This window comes from Rhamphochromis sp. 'chilingali', assembly GCF_963969265.1.
Source record: "Rhamphochromis sp. 'chilingali' genome assembly, chromosome: 7".
Lineage (NCBI taxonomy): Eukaryota > Metazoa > Chordata > Actinopteri > Cichliformes > Cichlidae > Rhamphochromis > Rhamphochromis sp. 'chilingali'.
In genome coordinates, this window is record NC_137934.1 from 11,987,937 (window position 1) to 12,005,023 (window position 17,087).

At 37.8% G+C, this 17,087-nt stretch overlaps 1 protein-coding gene across 5 annotated transcripts in view; it reads left to right on the top strand.

Moving 5' to 3' along the window:
* Nucleotides 1–17,087, top strand: part of col7a1l (collagen type VII alpha 1-like) — a 92,083-nt gene that overhangs the window by 32,721 nt on the left and 42,275 nt on the right. For all 5 annotated transcript variants that reach the window (XM_080886005.1, XM_080886008.1, XM_080886006.1 and 2 more), the window contains exons 26-71: nt 174–254; nt 351–368; nt 469–492; nt 662–727; nt 1,204–1,284; nt 1,661–1,687; nt 1,791–1,835; nt 1,959–2,033; nt 2,159–2,254; nt 2,458–2,484; nt 2,668–2,721; nt 2,854–2,925; nt 3,021–3,080; nt 3,199–3,234; nt 3,353–3,397; nt 3,584–3,619; nt 3,753–3,797; nt 5,332–5,403; nt 5,482–5,514; nt 7,275–7,346; nt 7,468–7,527; nt 7,633–7,668; nt 8,820–8,900; nt 9,168–9,203; nt 9,367–9,411; nt 9,648–9,719; nt 10,156–10,191; nt 10,512–10,538; nt 10,705–10,740; nt 10,825–10,887; nt 12,567–12,605; nt 12,702–12,755; nt 13,222–13,254; nt 13,615–13,680; nt 13,863–13,907; nt 14,034–14,069; nt 14,154–14,180; nt 14,267–14,338; nt 14,491–14,553; nt 14,798–14,815; nt 14,906–14,941; nt 15,026–15,064; nt 15,159–15,194; nt 15,279–15,413; nt 15,525–15,623; nt 16,808–16,987. In XM_080886005.1, the coding sequence (XP_080742131.1) occupies nt 174–254; nt 351–368; nt 469–492; nt 662–727; nt 1,204–1,284; nt 1,661–1,687; nt 1,791–1,835; nt 1,959–2,033; nt 2,159–2,254; nt 2,458–2,484; nt 2,668–2,721; nt 2,854–2,925; nt 3,021–3,080; nt 3,199–3,234; nt 3,353–3,397; nt 3,584–3,619; nt 3,753–3,797; nt 5,332–5,403; nt 5,482–5,514; nt 7,275–7,346; nt 7,468–7,527; nt 7,633–7,668; nt 8,820–8,900; nt 9,168–9,203; nt 9,367–9,411; nt 9,648–9,719; nt 10,156–10,191; nt 10,512–10,538; nt 10,705–10,740; nt 10,825–10,887; nt 12,567–12,605; nt 12,702–12,755; nt 13,222–13,254; nt 13,615–13,680; nt 13,863–13,907; nt 14,034–14,069; nt 14,154–14,180; nt 14,267–14,338; nt 14,491–14,553; nt 14,798–14,815; nt 14,906–14,941; nt 15,026–15,064; nt 15,159–15,194; nt 15,279–15,413; nt 15,525–15,623; nt 16,808–16,987 (2,535 nt within the window). The remainder of the gene's footprint in view (nt 1–173; nt 255–350; nt 369–468; nt 493–661; nt 728–1,203; nt 1,285–1,660; nt 1,688–1,790; nt 1,836–1,958; nt 2,034–2,158; nt 2,255–2,457; nt 2,485–2,667; nt 2,722–2,853; nt 2,926–3,020; nt 3,081–3,198; nt 3,235–3,352; nt 3,398–3,583; nt 3,620–3,752; nt 3,798–5,331; nt 5,404–5,481; nt 5,515–7,274; nt 7,347–7,467; nt 7,528–7,632; nt 7,669–8,819; nt 8,901–9,167; nt 9,204–9,366; nt 9,412–9,647; nt 9,720–10,155; nt 10,192–10,511; nt 10,539–10,704; nt 10,741–10,824; nt 10,888–12,566; nt 12,606–12,701; nt 12,756–13,221; nt 13,255–13,614; nt 13,681–13,862; nt 13,908–14,033; nt 14,070–14,153; nt 14,181–14,266; nt 14,339–14,490; nt 14,554–14,797; nt 14,816–14,905; nt 14,942–15,025; nt 15,065–15,158; nt 15,195–15,278; nt 15,414–15,524; nt 15,624–16,807; nt 16,988–17,087) is intronic.

Sequence of the window (17,087 nt, forward strand, 5' to 3'; positions counted from 1 at the left end):
CAAACAGACTACATCTCAAATTTGTTATACAACCTTGTGTTGCATAATAGGAATTCAAATTATTCTTGACGAGCAAATTCAAAGAAGCTTTGTAGTGAGCCTTCTCTGCTTCTGTAGTCTACTTAAAAGTCAGTTGAATAGTTTGTAATGCATTCATTTTTTTTCATTTTCAGGGTGCTCAGCTAGACACCCCCACTGATGACCCAGAGGAGATGCTTAAGCCCGAGGGTCCATGCCTAACTCAGTGCATGAAGGTTTGTTTGATTCTTTCTCCTGCAAAGTTATAATCGTGAGTTGTTAAACCTTGTTATTCTGCAGTGATTAATCATATGAATTTTCTGTTTTTTCAGGGCCAAAAAGGGGAAAAGGTGAGTTACTGTATTTGACTCAGGCAAAACTGATGCATTTTTTCCTGTAACATTTCATAAACTTATTTCTTTATTTTTTGATAATCTTTTATTCTTTCAGGGAGACAGTTTGGGTCTTGGTCTGGTATGTTTGTTCTTACTTTATGTCGCCTTTTAAATAATACGCTTAAACTTTATTCTCCCTTCTATTCAGTTTTTCACTGGCCCCGCTTCTCCCTTGTATATTCAGATACACTTTTTTACTTATCATCAACCAAACCTTTAAAAAATAACAATTATTAATGTTGTTGTAGAGATTCAGACAAAGCCCTGGAGAGTTTGATCCTTTCACATCTTCAAAAGGAGAAAAAGGAGAAAGGGTAAGCATCAGCACATACAGCATATGTTAATTGTATGTGCATGAATATATGTACATAAATAATAATAAGGTTGTTTGTGCACATTACACATAAATGCCTTAGTTATTATTTGTTGTCTTCAACATCTGCCCTTTATTACCTTATACTAGCACATGCAGTATGAGTGACAAAAAGCAAAATAGTTTTAGCAACAAGAGTTGCATGTAAACAAAACATGAATTAAGATGTTTGTAGAGCATTTCAGCTTCAAAAGTATGTGAAACCTCGTCTTTTAAACCATTTGCATTAAATTAGTTCCCGTGTACTGTCTTCTTTGAATTCAGTATATACAATTAGTGTTATGTTTAAATGCTGTATCGAAACCACTAACAGTGCAGTAGTATTTGTGTCCCTCTGCAATTTGTTATTTAATATATATATATATTTTTATTAATATTTTTATTTTCAGGACTGACTCTAATGTCTTGATTTGACAGGGACTTCCTGGAACTGACGGTGTTCCTGGTTTGCCAGGTCGCCCAGGAAGAACTGGACAACCGGGTTCTGCTGGCCAACGGGTACCTAAAGTCATATGAAAATGATTTTACAGCAGTATAAGCAGTCCTGTGCAAAGAGTGTATGCACAGCTCTCTTGAGGTCCAAGCATTTCAGTCAGGTTGTGGTCTGAACTTCGACAGGACGTACGGAGATGGCCTCACATTTGATCTACTTATTGCAAGGAGCAAAGTTATCCCCCCTCCACCACCGTGCTTGACAGTTGGCATGAGGTGTTTGTGCTGATATGCTGTGTTTAATTTGTTGTGCAGTGCATCATAGGTCTGCATATAGTGCTACAAGAACGTTCCTTTTCTCACGCTTGTATATCCATATAGAACAGAATTTCACACTTATCTGATCTGAACCTGAAAATATGATTACTTTCTAAATTTCCAGGGCCCTACAGGTGTTCCAGGTGACATGGTGAGAACAAAATATCTGTAAAAAAAAAAATAGATTGATTAATTGTGTCATCTATATTCTTTGGAGACTGTAAAGGATTTTTGAAACAGTCTTTTCATGGTAGGGTCCACCTGGGCTCCCTGGTCCAAAGGGACAGAGAGGAGAGAGAGTAAGTGTAATCCATGCATTTAATTTTGCTTTCTATTCATGAGACAGATGTTTATGCACTTTTAAGATTTGTATGCTGCAACAACAATGAACAGAGTCTTTTTTTTTTTTGCCTTCCTCTCAGGGAGAGCCGGGATACGTCATAGCTGGTACAGATGCAAATTTTGTGCCCGGACGAAAAGGAGAGCCAGGCTCCTCAGTGAGTTTTCGAGAAGGCAAAAAAAATAAAATAAAAAATTTCCCCAAAAAACAAACAAATAAACAAGTAGTTTTTGAAAGTTAATCTTTAAGGCATTTTAAGATACTTTTAACTGCATGTTACAGGGTCCCCCAGGACCTCCCAGTCTTCCAGGGGTCAATGGAGCTCCAGGTCTGCCTGGTCAGCCAGGATCACCGGGGCCACCAGGAATAGCTGTCAAGGTAACGTAAATTCAAGGGAAGCAAAGAAAAAAAAGGGCATTGTAATTACACCCCACCTTTTTTTAATTCATGATGTTTTATAATGCCTGTCACTGCACATCACATAATGTCAAGACAGCTTGGAGTATTTAGTATGAAGAGTCACAAAGATGTTTTGACAGCACAGTCCAATCAAAGCTGCTTCTACTGTTTGCACTTCGCAGGGAGATCCCGGAGAGCCGGGTACAAAAGTAAGTATGAAGGCTGTCTTCTTGTCGTTTTATACATTTGCTCAAAAAAAAAACCCGAATCCCTACTTTTAATTTACTTTCATAAATGTTGTATATCAGCCTATTTTCAAACCGCTTGGTTATTTTGTTATATAATATGTCTTGTTGTGTTTGCATATCTTATATTTCATTTATTTTTGAAAGGGCTTACGTGGGAAGCAGGGCGTGAAAGGAGACAAAGGAGAGCCGGGAAAAGATGTAAGCACATAGCTGATAAAATGATAGTGTTCGGGCAGCTTAGTTAAGAAAAAAATAAAACAGAATTTGAGACGTTTCTGTGCCCGCTTTGTCTCTCACATCGCAAACTGACACATGTGCAAACTGCTGCAGGGCATTGCAGGTTTGCCTGGTCCCATTGGTGTTGATGGGGGACCAGGACTGCCAGGCCAGAAAGGAGAAAAGGTAATTTTGAATTACAGCTTTTGTGCTTATAAAGACCCTAAGTGCATAATTACTAAAAATACTTTATTGTTTGTAATATTTATTTTTTCTTGCAGGGTGAGGAGGGAGTTGGCATACAAGGTGTTCAAGGTCCTCATGGAGAGAAAGGAGAGAAGGTACCTTACAGCAGACATGAAGGACACAGAGTTTAGTCATCAGCTTGACTTTGGAGAATAGTCTGCACTGCATTAAAGACTGGATTATTTGTGTGTTTGTTTTACTTTTGTCATGCAGGGAGATATTGGATTAGCAGGACCAGTTGGCCCAAAGGTACCAAAATATACATTTTTAAACTCAGATTTTTGCTAATATTCTAAAGTAATCTAAACCCCCCTTATTGTTAAAACTTTATTGTGGGTTCACATGTTTCTTCACTTTGTCTTTTAAGGGTGAGCGTGGAGAGCAGGGCATCCAGGGAATCATTGGACCTCGGGTGTGCACTTTATCACCAACTGAATAGTCACATATGACTACCCTGCATGTTTTATACTTAAATGCATATAAATGAATTGCACTTCCTTCTAATAAAATGAAGCAGATTTATCACAGATAAAAGTGAAGACTGCATAACAATCATTGATGAATTAATTTAAAGCAAGTGATTTATTTATACCCGCAGGGGAAAAAAGGAATGAAAGGGGAGCCAGGAGACAAGGTGAGTTCATTCACATATAAATTCTTTCTGCTTTACAATTATCATGCATATGAATGTGAAGATTCATTTTAGATTAACAAGAATAAGGCTGCTTACAAAAAAAGTGTGCGTTAACATTTTCTTTCTTCTTTAGGGAGACCAAGGAGAGGTGGGACCAATAGGACCACAAGGACCCCCAGTGAGTGAGGATTGCATCTTATACAATGTGGCATCAGATTTATTAGTAATAATGATAATAATAATAATAAAAGTTTAATTATACAACGCTTTTCAAAACACAGTCACAGTTTAAAGATAAATAAATACAGTTCAACATACAGACACATAGTGACACATTCATTTCAACAGACACACTTTTATACACACAAAAAATATAAACTGTGGCCCATAATAATTGCGGAAAGCTAACTTATAGAAATGAGTTTTCGTCATTTTTTAAAAGCAAACCAATCATCCTGATAAGCTAAGAAAGGCTTTTCTGAAACCTCATTAGCGTGATTGGCTCTTGTTTTAAGGTAAGAGCATGGAACAATTAAGAGACCTCGATGAGATGATCTACGAAGTGATAAGTTGAGCAGACACATATATAGTTTATGTCAGAGATCTAAAAGTTTAAAGGTTTTAAGAGGTTTAAAAGAAAAGAGAAAATCTTTATTGTCAGACAAAGACTGAATTATCCTGCTACTACTTTTTGAGGAGTATGGATGAGACTTTCAAACCTAAGAACACTGCACCAACTTTCAAGCATGGTGGTAGCAGCATCATGCTCTGGGGTTGTTTTGTTGCCAGTGGTGCTGGTATATTGCACAAGTAATGGAATAATAAATAAGGACTGTCTCCAAACACAAACACTGTAATGTCCTTTCCAAAGTCCCGACCTCAACCCTTTTGAAAATTTGTAGACTATGCTTAGTCAGGAAATGCCAGAAAACCAACCAGTTTAAATGAATCCTACAAATTCTGCCAAGAGGACCCCAGCCAGAATTATCCTGGCGGGATTTGTGATCAGTTGTCGATGGCTACCTAAAGCATCCCGTCAAACTGCAACTTGCTGAGACACATTTAACCAAATATCAGTATATTAGAATATGCATATATTTGAACCTGTATGTACACCTTCGACTCTGTGGGGATTAGAGAAGATCGAAATAAATTGGAACAGATGTTAAAAGAATTTATCAAAAGCTATAAAGAAATCTAAAAAACAAGGGAGGGGCAAATGCAGTGTTTTTATTTTGCACCAGCTCTGAAAACTAAAAGACTAGCTTTAAACCTATTAATAACTTTTGCTAATGTCTCCAAGCAGACATTTAGATTGATGAATGAACAAATGAGGAAGTCATTTTGTTCTGGGTTTGGAAGATTACACTCTATCAGAGATGGTTATGATTGCATACATCCACGAGCCAAATTGTCAAACCTCAGTGGGTATGTTTTGCAAATGGGTCGTTTTTTTCTGCTTCAGTGATTTTTAATTTGAAGCAGCATAATCTTTTGGAAGAGATTGCTACCGGAAAAACTGTCATCATGAGGGCCATCTTCCTGTGTTTTGTAGTACGCTTTGTAGTCATTCAACAAGATTAGTTTTTATGATAAAAAGAAGAAATTGGTTTTGATTTGTTGGGAACAAAAATAAACAGCTTTTATCAGAGAGGCTTGGAGTTAACGGTCACAACAGAAGTGGCACTGACAGTTCACCTTCACATTTCTAGGGGCCTGCAGGACCGATGGGATTAAAGGGAGATGAAGGTCCAAGAGGACCTGCTGGAGACCCGGCGAAGGGTGTAAGAAAACCATTTCATATATTTCAACCTAGTATATAGAGGTTTTGCTATTAAACTGTCTTTTCCCTGTCACAACAGGTAATTGGTCCAGCTGGGAAAAAGGGGGCCAGGGTAAGTTACCAGTATGTGAGCTTTTTCCAGAACTTTTGCTGATCTGTTTCTATTTTCACCACTGAATTTTCCAATCAGTGTATACTACATCAACATTCTTCCAAAACATTGTTTTCAGCTAAATTACAGACTTCAAATATGTCAAATAGCCTTAAATGTCCTTGAAGAAATGCTTAACCTGTTGGGTGCTGGGGAAGGAGGTGATGGATATTCCAGCTGTCATAGGACATCAAGGGTATGGTCTGGATAGTTCTCAAGTCAATCATCGGGCACTATATATTCTTAATTACATAAGGAAAAGTTAAGAAAGGTGCTTTTAAAGTCACAGCATCCATAATCTACACCTTTATCATATGAGATTCCCCCGTAGTGTTACTAACCGGCCTTTCCAGGCGATTCCTTTTACAGTTTGACTGGCTGACATCTGAAAAGGGAAACTGGTGTCTTTCTCACCATCTACCATATGCTAACTTCAGCCTACCTGATCAAAAGCTGTGGGATATAAAGCACACAAAAGAGAAAAAGCATGTCACCAGCAGTCGGTGCAGCTAGCTACCTGTATAATTCCATCTCAGCCTTCATTTTTGCCATCTTCTTATACATGTTTCACATTCAGGCAGGCACCTGACTGGTAATTGGATGAACCCTGTGTCTCATTGCACTTAAAGAAAAAGTTACATGTTGGTGGAACTGCAGTCATCAAGGAGCAGACGCCAACAATTTGGGGGTTCATTCATTACCTACACTCAGCATCTTACTTTTAGTAAAATCAGACAGTTTTTGTCTGTTTGATTTGAAATACTCCTTCCTTCCTGAGACATTTTTGGACAGTCCAGGGGTTAGCTGGCTAGCAGGATTTTAACAATCCTTTATAGATTTAGAATTCTGAGTTTGAGCTAATAAATTCTGGACAGTGGTACAGGATCCCTTTTTGTAAGCCTAACCTCTATAAACTTTCATTTGTCCCTCTGTCAGTTTAACAGATACAGATCAGCAATAGGGAGGCTGTGATATAGATTAGCTTTCTTTTAATTAGATCTATGCTTACTAGTTACTAATGGTTGTGGTTTTTGATGTACCCATCATCTATTCCAGGGTTGCTTTTCTTTTATGGGAAACAATGAAGTAATCATACTAGTTGCTAACCACGTGTTTCAAACCTGTGAGATAATAACAGATAAGAACCTAATATAGAAGTCATGCTGTGGTAGTTGCAGTCAGCTGTGAAACCTGGATGATTTAATTTTGTTCTTTTTCAGCTGCGTACAAAGAGACGTTGCAAACTCTGTGTAAAGTGCAATTATAACAACTTTTTCTGTTGGTACGAGCTGCTCGTCTGCAGTTAAGGCATTTAAGATTAAAATAAGGAAATTACTATTAGTTCCAGGTAAAGGTTTTATCATTGAGTAAAAGGATTTAAACTACTGAAACTATGGGTGCTGTAACACCTTTTTAAATTTCTTCTCAACCAGACTAAGCTGTGTGCACGTATTTATCTTAAGTGAGTTAAAATAAATCAGCCAGAGGTGAGTAATTGAAAACATTGTTAATTAATTGGTGTATTTTTGCAGACTCAATCTCATGGACCCGCTTATCGAACACAATTAAAAATTTTCTCTCATTAGCTTTTTCAGGGAGACTGAATGCTCTGTTGGATGGCACATAATTAATGACAGTCCACAGGGTCCATTTAGAGTGGAGAGAGGTTTAGCCTTCTCTTATCAATTGATGTACATGTGCTCATGTATGTGTTCTCTCAGGGGGACATCGGTCCAGTTGGTTCTACAGGCCCTCAGGGAATAAAGGGAGAACAAGGAGACAAGGGAGAAAAGGTTGTTATGGAGAGATATTGTCCATCATGGTCATTTCAATTTTATTATTGCAGGATTAGAGCAAATAGAATAACTGAATATCATTTTATGGTACGGTTATGGTTTGTTTTGATATGTGCAGGGTAGTCCTGGTTTTGGGATTCCAGGACAGCAGGGGCAAAAGGGAGAAAATGGAGAAAGGGTGAGTCATTTGATTCTTTAACGCTGTTGCCATCCTGGAATCATAAAGCAGGAAATTGCTGTGTGTTGTTGTTGTTAGATGTTTTATTAGTTTCATTGTTTACAGGGAAATGTTGGTTTATCAGGAAAACCAGGACAAACGGTGAGTCATCACTGGTTACATTAAGTTCTTCTCATGAATTATTTTTTCTGTAAACAATGGGTCAAAATACTACATGCAAGGTGAAAACAAGCAGTAGTATTCAAGAACACATAGACTATAAACACATACATTAATTTTGTATTTTTGGATTGACACCTTTGCTTAATTTTAGTTTTTCTTCTATACTTTTTCACTAATTTCCAGTAATAGGAGGCAGATGTGAAAAAAAAAATCCACACAATCATTCTATGCAGTCTGCTGCATTTGGGAAATTTGCACAGTACGTTGCTACAAGTGAAAACAGAGGTTTTGTTGGTGGGCTATTCAGTGTCATGTAGGGGTCTACCTGAAATTATGTATGATTTGTTGCGTTTGTCCACGATCTTTTTTTTGTGAGCACTTCGCAACACCTGGCTTTTCCACACAAGTGTTTGGCAAATCTTGCCAGATAAATCCATGCCTAGGCAAAACTTCATAGGAGCTAAGGGTAGACATAAACATAGACAAGGCATAGACATGTTAAAAATATTTTTTTATGGCCAAAAATTCTTTTTGGTTTTAGAAGTTTACTAAATGTTAATTTCAGTTAAAGTTTAAAACACTTAATTGAACCACTTGAATAACGTTTGAATTACGCCATATTACTAAACAGGACAAAACAGCGTGTGAGCACAATCCCCAAATAGTACTCATAGGGTGACTTTACAGGTGATTTACAAACATTGTGCTCCTTTTCTAAACATAGTCAGTTAATTTCATTATCAAGTACAAAAAATGGGCTAAATATAGTCTCAATATCGGTGCAATTCTCAGCAAATTGTGTGTTGCAAATCAATTTGTGTACTGATTTAAATATGCTTCTACTTATAATTTACGACTTGAGAAAGGAAGTCCCAGAAATGGAGCAGGATCACTTCCTAAAGTCAGCCCACCTCTTAGATGCAATCTTGCCACTGCACTCTTTGTAAATACAGACAATACCGTTTTTTGTTTGTTTTTTTTACATCAAAACCCAAATTGAGCTGGCCGTTAATATGTTGTACAATTCTACAACAGATTTGTATTAAACAATTAAAAACCCCAATTATTTATTTTTAAAGCATACATTTTTTTTGCTGACATTGTAAATCAGAGGTCATGTCTTTGCTCAGGGGAAAGATGGCTCTAAAGGTGAAAAAGGGAGCATTGGATTACCTGGCAATCCTGGAGAACCGGGATTAAGAGGTAAAGATGTAAGTAAATCCTGAGTGGCCGTTACAGCAACTATGAGTTTTGTTTGTATGGTAGGTACAGTGGAGTTCAGATTTAGTTTGATAAACAGGTCTATTCAGAAACAATGGTGTCAGAAAAATGCTAACAGTGTGAAAAATTTAACTAATGGACCAGAAAAAATGTAATTATTTTATCTCTTCCCTTTTGTTCACACGTATATTGTGAATGTTAGCACATTTGGCTAAATATTTCCTACTGCTTAGATTTATTGTTTAATTTGTGTGTAGGGTGCACCTGGAGCTATAGTAGAACCGGGAATGAAGGTAAAGTCTATTTGTTTGTTACGTGACTGTTTTGTTGACCAGCGCTTGGACTTTTAAACATGTTGCTTTTGAAGATTGTTATTTTTAAAATGATTTAACATCCCTATAATCATCCCCAGCGTCACATATTACCTCCACGGAGTCATTTAATTTGTTTTCGCAGGGTGAACAAGGACCAGCTGGAGAGCCTGGTGAAAGAGGAATCAGGGTATTTGTTCAACAGTTGTAAAGTTCAAATAAGAAAAAAGGAAAAACAATACTTCCCACAAAATTTAGAAAGTAACTTCAAAATGTATTTTGACAAAATCTGAAAATGCGACAAACCAGTATGTAGTATACCGAATGTGTAGTTACAATGCTGGCCAGGCTTTAAATCTGACACTTTTATTTGTGAAACATGAGTCAAGGGCTAAATTCTTCCATTTCTTTCTACTTGTTGATCAGGGTCCATTGGGATTACCAGGAAAACCAGGTGACACTGGAGAAAAAGGTGACCCTGGCAAGCCTGGCCCACCTGTAAGTTCTTTGCCATGATAATTAAACTTCAGTCAGCACAACTGTGGTCAAAAGAAGATTGTTGTTTGAAGCTGTCTTACATTACTCATTAAGTGAGAAACAGCATTAAAAGGAAGAGCTGCGGTAAAGGTGGGTTGCAAAGGGGCTTGGGGGTATGCAGCAGCTGTGCCCCTGCTGAAGCAGCTGAAACACTTCACTGTGTAGAAGGTGGCGAACTGAACCAGCTGATCTGGGCTTGACTTTGTGGCCTTCCTGAGTTAATGCTATGCTTTATTAAATGTACACTTTTAAGAAGATCCACTTATAGGATCCTCATCTTTCTGCTTAGTATGTGTGTACAGATCAGTAGCTTTATACTGTACTATAACTAACTGTAATAATTCAACTGAAATTGCAAAACTTTAACATTACCTGAGATTTCTTTTCTGTTTTGAAGGGTGCCGATGGCAGGAAAGGTGACAAAGGAGAGGCGGTAAGTTTGTATCCACCATCTCTCCCTCCCTCTCTCTCATCAGTGAACATGTTTGGTTTTTTTCTCCTGGCTGCCTGCCTTCTGATTATTCTTCTGTGTCAGTCACTGTTTCATATCTTCTCAATCTGCTATCCTCCTGTGTCATTCCCTTTTGATAAGTTAAGTAATTAACTTTGTTTTTTGTGTGTTTACCATCCTTCATTGCACCAAACTATTTTTCCTTTGTCTTGCAAATATTGGATTTGTTTAGAACTATGACGTTGTAGATTTTAACTGTGTTTTGTCTGTCTTCTTTTCATTGTGCTGTCATCGTCATAAAGGGAAAGCCTGGACCTCCGGGAACACAAGTAAACAAATCTCTATAATTACTTGATCAGTTCAACCATGTTTGACAGAGGCGCTTGTTAAAGCACAGCTTGTAAAAAGCCTCATTCCTCCATGAGACCTTATGTCTGTTTCCAATCAACTGAAACTGTGTTTGTTAACAATTTAACTGTCATTTTATTCAATCAGACTGGTTCAGACAACATACTGACCAGAGTAATTAAGGTAATTTGAAGAATAGCACATTACAACTTTAAATTCATTCAGTTAAGGAAGAATTAAAGGTTTTTGCCCTTTCCTTCTTATCAGGGCGATCCTGGAGAGCCAGGTCAGCCAGGTTTGCGAGGAGAAATGGGCCCGCCTGGGCCACAAGTGAGTATTTTCACCATATGAAGTAACCAACAGGATGTGATACGCAGTGCAGTGAGAAAGTCTTTTCGACTTCCTGTTTTCTTAATGTTTGCATATTTGTCACATTAACATGTTACAAATCATCAAACCAATTTTAATATAAGATAACCTGAGTAAAAACAAGTCTGTTTTTAAAAGACGATTTTTTTTTATCAAAGGGAAAAAAAGCTATCCGAACATATATGAAAAAGTTAACTGCCCCCACATTTTTTGAACATTGAGTTCAGTTTCACTAGCCACACCCAGGAGCTCAAAAATCACGCCATGACAACAAATGAAGAGAAACAGGATATCTGATATCTATCGGTCGGGAAAGCCATTTCTAAGTGTTTGGTACTCAAGTGAACCACGACGAGAACCATTATCCACAAATGGAGAAAACTTGTAACAGTGGTGAACCTTCACATGAGAGGCTGGAAACTCAAAATGAAGCGAAGAGCCCATCAACAACTCATCCAGGAGATCACAACTGAACTCAGAACAACATCTAAAGAGCTGCAGCCTTTGCTTTTCTCAGTTAAAGTTCACGATTCAGTGCCAAAAAGAGGACAAAGTCTCGTCTCACATTTGCCAAAAATGTGAGATATTACATTTTTGTAAAATGTAAATATAAATGTAAATATTACCCGATGAGACTAAAGCAGAACCTTTTGGAAGGTTTGAGTACTTTTACATCTGTTGTAAAATCTCACATTAAAGCAACACAGCCGTTCATTAAAAACAACCAACCGACAAACACACCAACAACAAAAATGATGGTGGTAGTGATGGTTAACAGATGTTTTGCTACTTAAGGACCTGGACGCCTTGCTGTAACTGATGGAGCCGTGAATTCTGAGACCAGAAAACCCTAAAGGAGAATGTCCAACCATCAGTTCACACCCTGAAGCTCAAACACGAGGTTTTGCAGTGGCCAAGTCAAAATCTGGGAATAATCAGAACATTTTGGCATTATCCTTGAAATGCATTGTGCCTTTCCTGCTTGAAAATCCTAAAATCTAACTGAATTAAAACAACTGTGGAAAGAAGAGTGGACCAAACTTTCCTTCACAGCGATGTGAAACACTCATTGCCAGTTACGTCAAACTCTTGATCACAGTTCTTGCTTCTAATGTTGGCATAACCAACATTTCTTCATTGGTTTTAGAGGAAACAACTTTTTGACAAGGGGCCAGGTTAGTTTGGATAACTTTTTGGATCTGTTTTTAATCATCGTTTAATAACTGCATTATGTATTTACTCAGGTTATTTTTGTCTAATATTAACATTTGTTTGATGATCTGAAACATGAAAGTGTGGCAGATATGCAAAAAAGAAGAAACCAGGAAGAGGGCAGTATACAGCACTATATCATTCATGCTAATGACCGTTAATTCTGTTTTTTTTGTACTTATTATTATTTTTTAGAAGTACTAAGCAGCCATTAATTTATGGACAGCCAAAAATCAAGTCCATTAACTTTTACCTTTCAGGACACAAAACTGATCATTAATCTAACTTGGTTAATCTGTTTAAAGGGGCATCCACACAGGAAGTGATCCTAAATTCATTTACGCTATTCTTATCTATTTCTTTTTTTTTAAATCAAAAGTAATATATTTTTCTTGAATGTCTTGAAACATCGTAATGTGTCTGTCCAGGGTCCAGAGGGGAAACCTGGATTACCAGGACAGTCTCTGGTATGCATGTGCATAATTCTAAATTGCACTTACTGTGGTTCTGTTTCTTTTTGTTTAATTACAAAGGTGTGTTTAATGTAACTGTTTGCCTTGCAGGGTGATTCTGGAAGAGATGGATTAGATGGCTTACCAGGAAAAACAGGAATGAAGGTTATAAAAATGTTTTATTGAAATTGCACATTCAAATATTTTGAAAATTTCCATGTAAATGGCATCGCGTGCACTATATTGACAAAAAGTATTAGGCCACAGATCTTCATCTCTGAAATGAGATCTTTTCATTCCCACTGCCACCAAGCCATGCCATATGCCTTTACAAAACTCGGTGTTTTCCTGTAGCAGGGTCTCATTATTGCTGCAGGGCAGTTTTGGAAATTTCTTTAAATAGTATCATTGCAAACATCACATAGACCATGTAAAGTTACAGAGCAGGGGTCATGGAGTGCCAAGGCGCATAGTGCCTAAAGGTCACCAATACTTAATAAAAACTGCGCGCCAGGAGCTTCATGGCATGAGTTTCCATGGCTAGGTGTAATGTGTAAGTGGCCCAGTATATTTGTACATATAGGGTATGCATGTAAGAGTTTGCTCACAAGGTGTCTTATGGTAACCGTAGGGTGACCAGGGACAGAAAGGAGAGCCTGGTCCGGTGAGTGGATGAATTTTTATGGAACTTAAATTCTTGTCATTACCGTATATGGTTTACTGCCCTATTAATATTAGCATAAAACAAGTTATCACTGAGTTACAGTGTATTATCTCACTTAACAAAAAAGAATAATGAAAAGAAAAGCTAAGATGCAGTCATGATTTTCAGTCTTTATGTTCCGTATATCAACTTTATGTGTGCTTATAGACACCTAAGCTTTTAGCATGTCAGCAGCTATTTTGCATTGCTGTGGAGTGTTTTACTGCCTCAGTGATCATTTGTCCAGTTTGTAATAACATTTGTCATTTTAATTTGCTGATATTTGCAAAAGGAGACTTTTTTTTCTATGCTTGTAAACAGAAAGGAGAAAAAGGAGATCAAGGCCGGGTTGGGATTGCTGGGATGCCTGGCTTACCGGGGACTCCTGTGAGTTTCACTCCGGCAAAACCATTATCATCCATTTTTTATACACTTTTAATGGTGACAGTCTTTAGTCATTCAAGGCAATATAACAAAATATATTCTTGCGTCAGGTGTGTAATTAGTGGGAGCCACATGTTTATCCACGATAATGATCAATCTCCTTTTTCATTTCCTCTTCTCTACAGGGGAGACCTGGCATTGATGGGAAGAGGGGCCTGCCAGGAAAAGATGTGAGAAACATTTGACAATTATACCACTTTGCTATTAGATATCACCTGGATTACTGTTTTATCCAATTTGCACATTTGTTTGCTGTTTTCTAGCTCTTTTTAGATGAAATTACTTTTTTTTCACAGGGAGAAAGAGGACTCAAAGGAGATGACGGCAAGAAGGTTCTTAGATTTGCTGCAGCAATCAAAACATTTATGAAGCTTTTATTCTCCATTTACTTGTGTTAACTTCACTCTTCATTTCAGGGGGACAAGGGAGATGCGGGTGCTGATGTAAGTATATTCACATTTATGAAGGAAAACACAACTTAGTGATGAAGTTGAGGCTGTAACTGGATGATGCTGTTTGTTTCCTGCAGGGTAAAGATGGTAGTAAGGGTGAACCAGGGCTTCCAGGTTTGCCTGGGAGGCAGGTGCTTGTCACTCCTGAGGTAAACATGATGCAAAATGACTTCATTTTTGGTGACTTGTTTATGACTACACCTGTAATCACCATTGGTTTGACTAATTCCTCATTTATGCTGGGTGTTGATTCAGAAAAACATCACACAGTTTGACTTAATATCCATTTATCCCTTCTCAGGGTGCTACCATTGATGAAATCCGACAAGCATTCCCAATGCCAATGGGTCCTCCAGGACCTACTGTGAGTTTGATGCTTGTGCACATGTTTCTGCATATGTATAGCTTTCTTAAAAAATGGCACATCATCTCTGCTGTTGCATGGCATAATTCACTTGTCGCCTGCATGAAATCTAAGTCATCATGCAGTGATGACTACAGTGCTTATTTTTATTGTGGGCTACAATGAGAACAGATATGGTGAGCTTGATGTCATGCATTGTAGATGCATGTTCAAATGTCCTGCTCCTCTGTTTCTGTGTGTTTAGGGTTCTCCAGGATTGAAGGTAAGGTGGTAATGGTGCTTATATTGAGGCTGAGTTCTTAAAAAAAACCCTGAAATATAGCCTTGGTTGCTGATTTGTCTTGTTTTGCAGGGTGATAAAGGAGAAAAAGGCCTGAAAGGAGAAAAGGTAATGCTCATTTGACTTATACATCAGAAACATGGGAATGGAAATTACATTATGCTGACTGCATTTTTTTTCATGTTTCTGCAGGGTGACGCTGGAGCTCCAGGAAAATCTCTTGAGATGAAGGTTGAATAAAGGATATAATAATTTCTTCTGTGGCATACATGTTCTCATTTTACATTATTAAGTATCTGAACAACGTATTTTCACTCGACTTTAGGACATTGAGACAATGTTTGAAGCCTACGGTATAAAGGTGAGCTCTTTGCACCACATTGTATAAATATGCAATAGTGTAATAAAAGTAGAGTTCAGCTGTCTAAATAAAAGCTTTTTTCAGCTTCCTTTGCTGAAGGCTTTGATTGACAGGTTGCTGCAGGATGGCATAGAGGAGCTGCTTCATGTGCTCAGCAACTCCAAGAAAACAAAAGAAAACACAGAAAGGCACAACTCCAACGTCATCACTGACTACAAAGTACGTAGACTATTTTTAGACTGTATACTGTATGTTTACATTTCTTGTTTCCAATACCTCAAACTTTTCAAAACGACTACTACTGCTATTCATTTTATATTTTCTCGATAGAGTTCGGAGAAATTTGACATCACCAGCAGACCTTTGTCAAAAGCGGACACTTTTGAGGACACTGATGTAGACGGCCAGCCTCCTGAATCTTTCTTTGTTGTACGTAACCTCAGCCTAATCTAAAGAGAATGCTTGGGAACAATAATGAATCTATTAACCTACCACATATTTTAGTGGGTACACCTGTTCGACTTCTCATTAACGCAAATATCTAATCAGCCAATCGTATGGCAACGAAACACTGCATGTTCAAGATGATCTACTGAATTCAACATGAGCTTGATTTTGAATGTGTTATGGCTGTTGATGCCAGACGGGCTGGTCTGAGTATTTCAGAAACTGATAATCTGCTGGGAATTTCCTACACAACCATCGACTTACAGAGAAGGGTAAAAAAAAAGGAAAATATCTAGCGAGCAGCACTTCTGTGAATGAAAAATGGCTTGTCGATGCCAGAGATCCAAGGAGAAAGGTCACGTTTTGAGTTGATAGGAAGGCAACAGTAACCCAAATAACCACTTGTTTCAGCCAAAGTATGCAGACTAGCATCTCTGAATGCACATCGAAACAGGTACCACTCCTGTCAGCTAAGTATAGGAAACTGTAGGCTACAATTCTCATGGACTCACCACAATTGGAGAAGTGGAGGTTTGAAAAACACTGCCTGAGTCTTTCCTGTGATGTTTCTACTTTGACATTCGGATGATAGGGTCAAAATTTGATGTAAACTGCGTAAAAGCATGGATCCATCCTGTAATCCTGTAATGGTGTGGGGAATATCTTGTAGGCACACTTTAAGGCCCTTAGTACCAACTCAGCATTGTTTAAATGCACAGCCCAACTCAACATTGCTGCTGACCCTTTATGACCATAATGTACCCATCTTCTGATGGCTGATTCAAGAAAGATAACACATCATGCAACAAAGCTCAAATCATCTCACTGTAGCCTACAAATTTGCAGTAATTATGTGTTGTTATCATGTCAGTGTGGTCCAAAATCTCTGAGAACTGTTTGCAGCAGCTTGGCGAGTCCATGCTTCATCGAACAATGTACAGCTCATGTTCTGAATATTTATTGTTCTACTAACAGTCCTTGATATTTATTGTTTAAGGTTCTGTGTAATCTTGAGTTTTTCAGCCGTCTCATACCTTTGTGCATTTTATTTGAGCTTGTGTGGCTTTAAATGTTTTCACCATGATCCTGGAGAAATGAAACTGTGTTTGATATAGTTTATCACCAGTTGTCACTAATATGTATTTTTTTTACTTCTCTCACTGAAGGACCCTTTAAATGAAACTGCAGAGGATCCAACTTTATGGACCGTCAACACGCTGAATGGAGAACTGGAGCATGACACGATTGAGACCAATTTAAAGGAGACAGTAGACAGTACTGGAACTTCCTTTAAAGTTAATCTGACTGTAGTCAATTCTACTTCCAATTATACAATGACCAATGAGGTAAGGCTGTCACATTTCATATTTAGGCACTTTTAGATGGAAGAAAGACAGAGTGTAAACTTTCAGTGCCATTTTTCTTTTTTATATTTTCTATTATTCC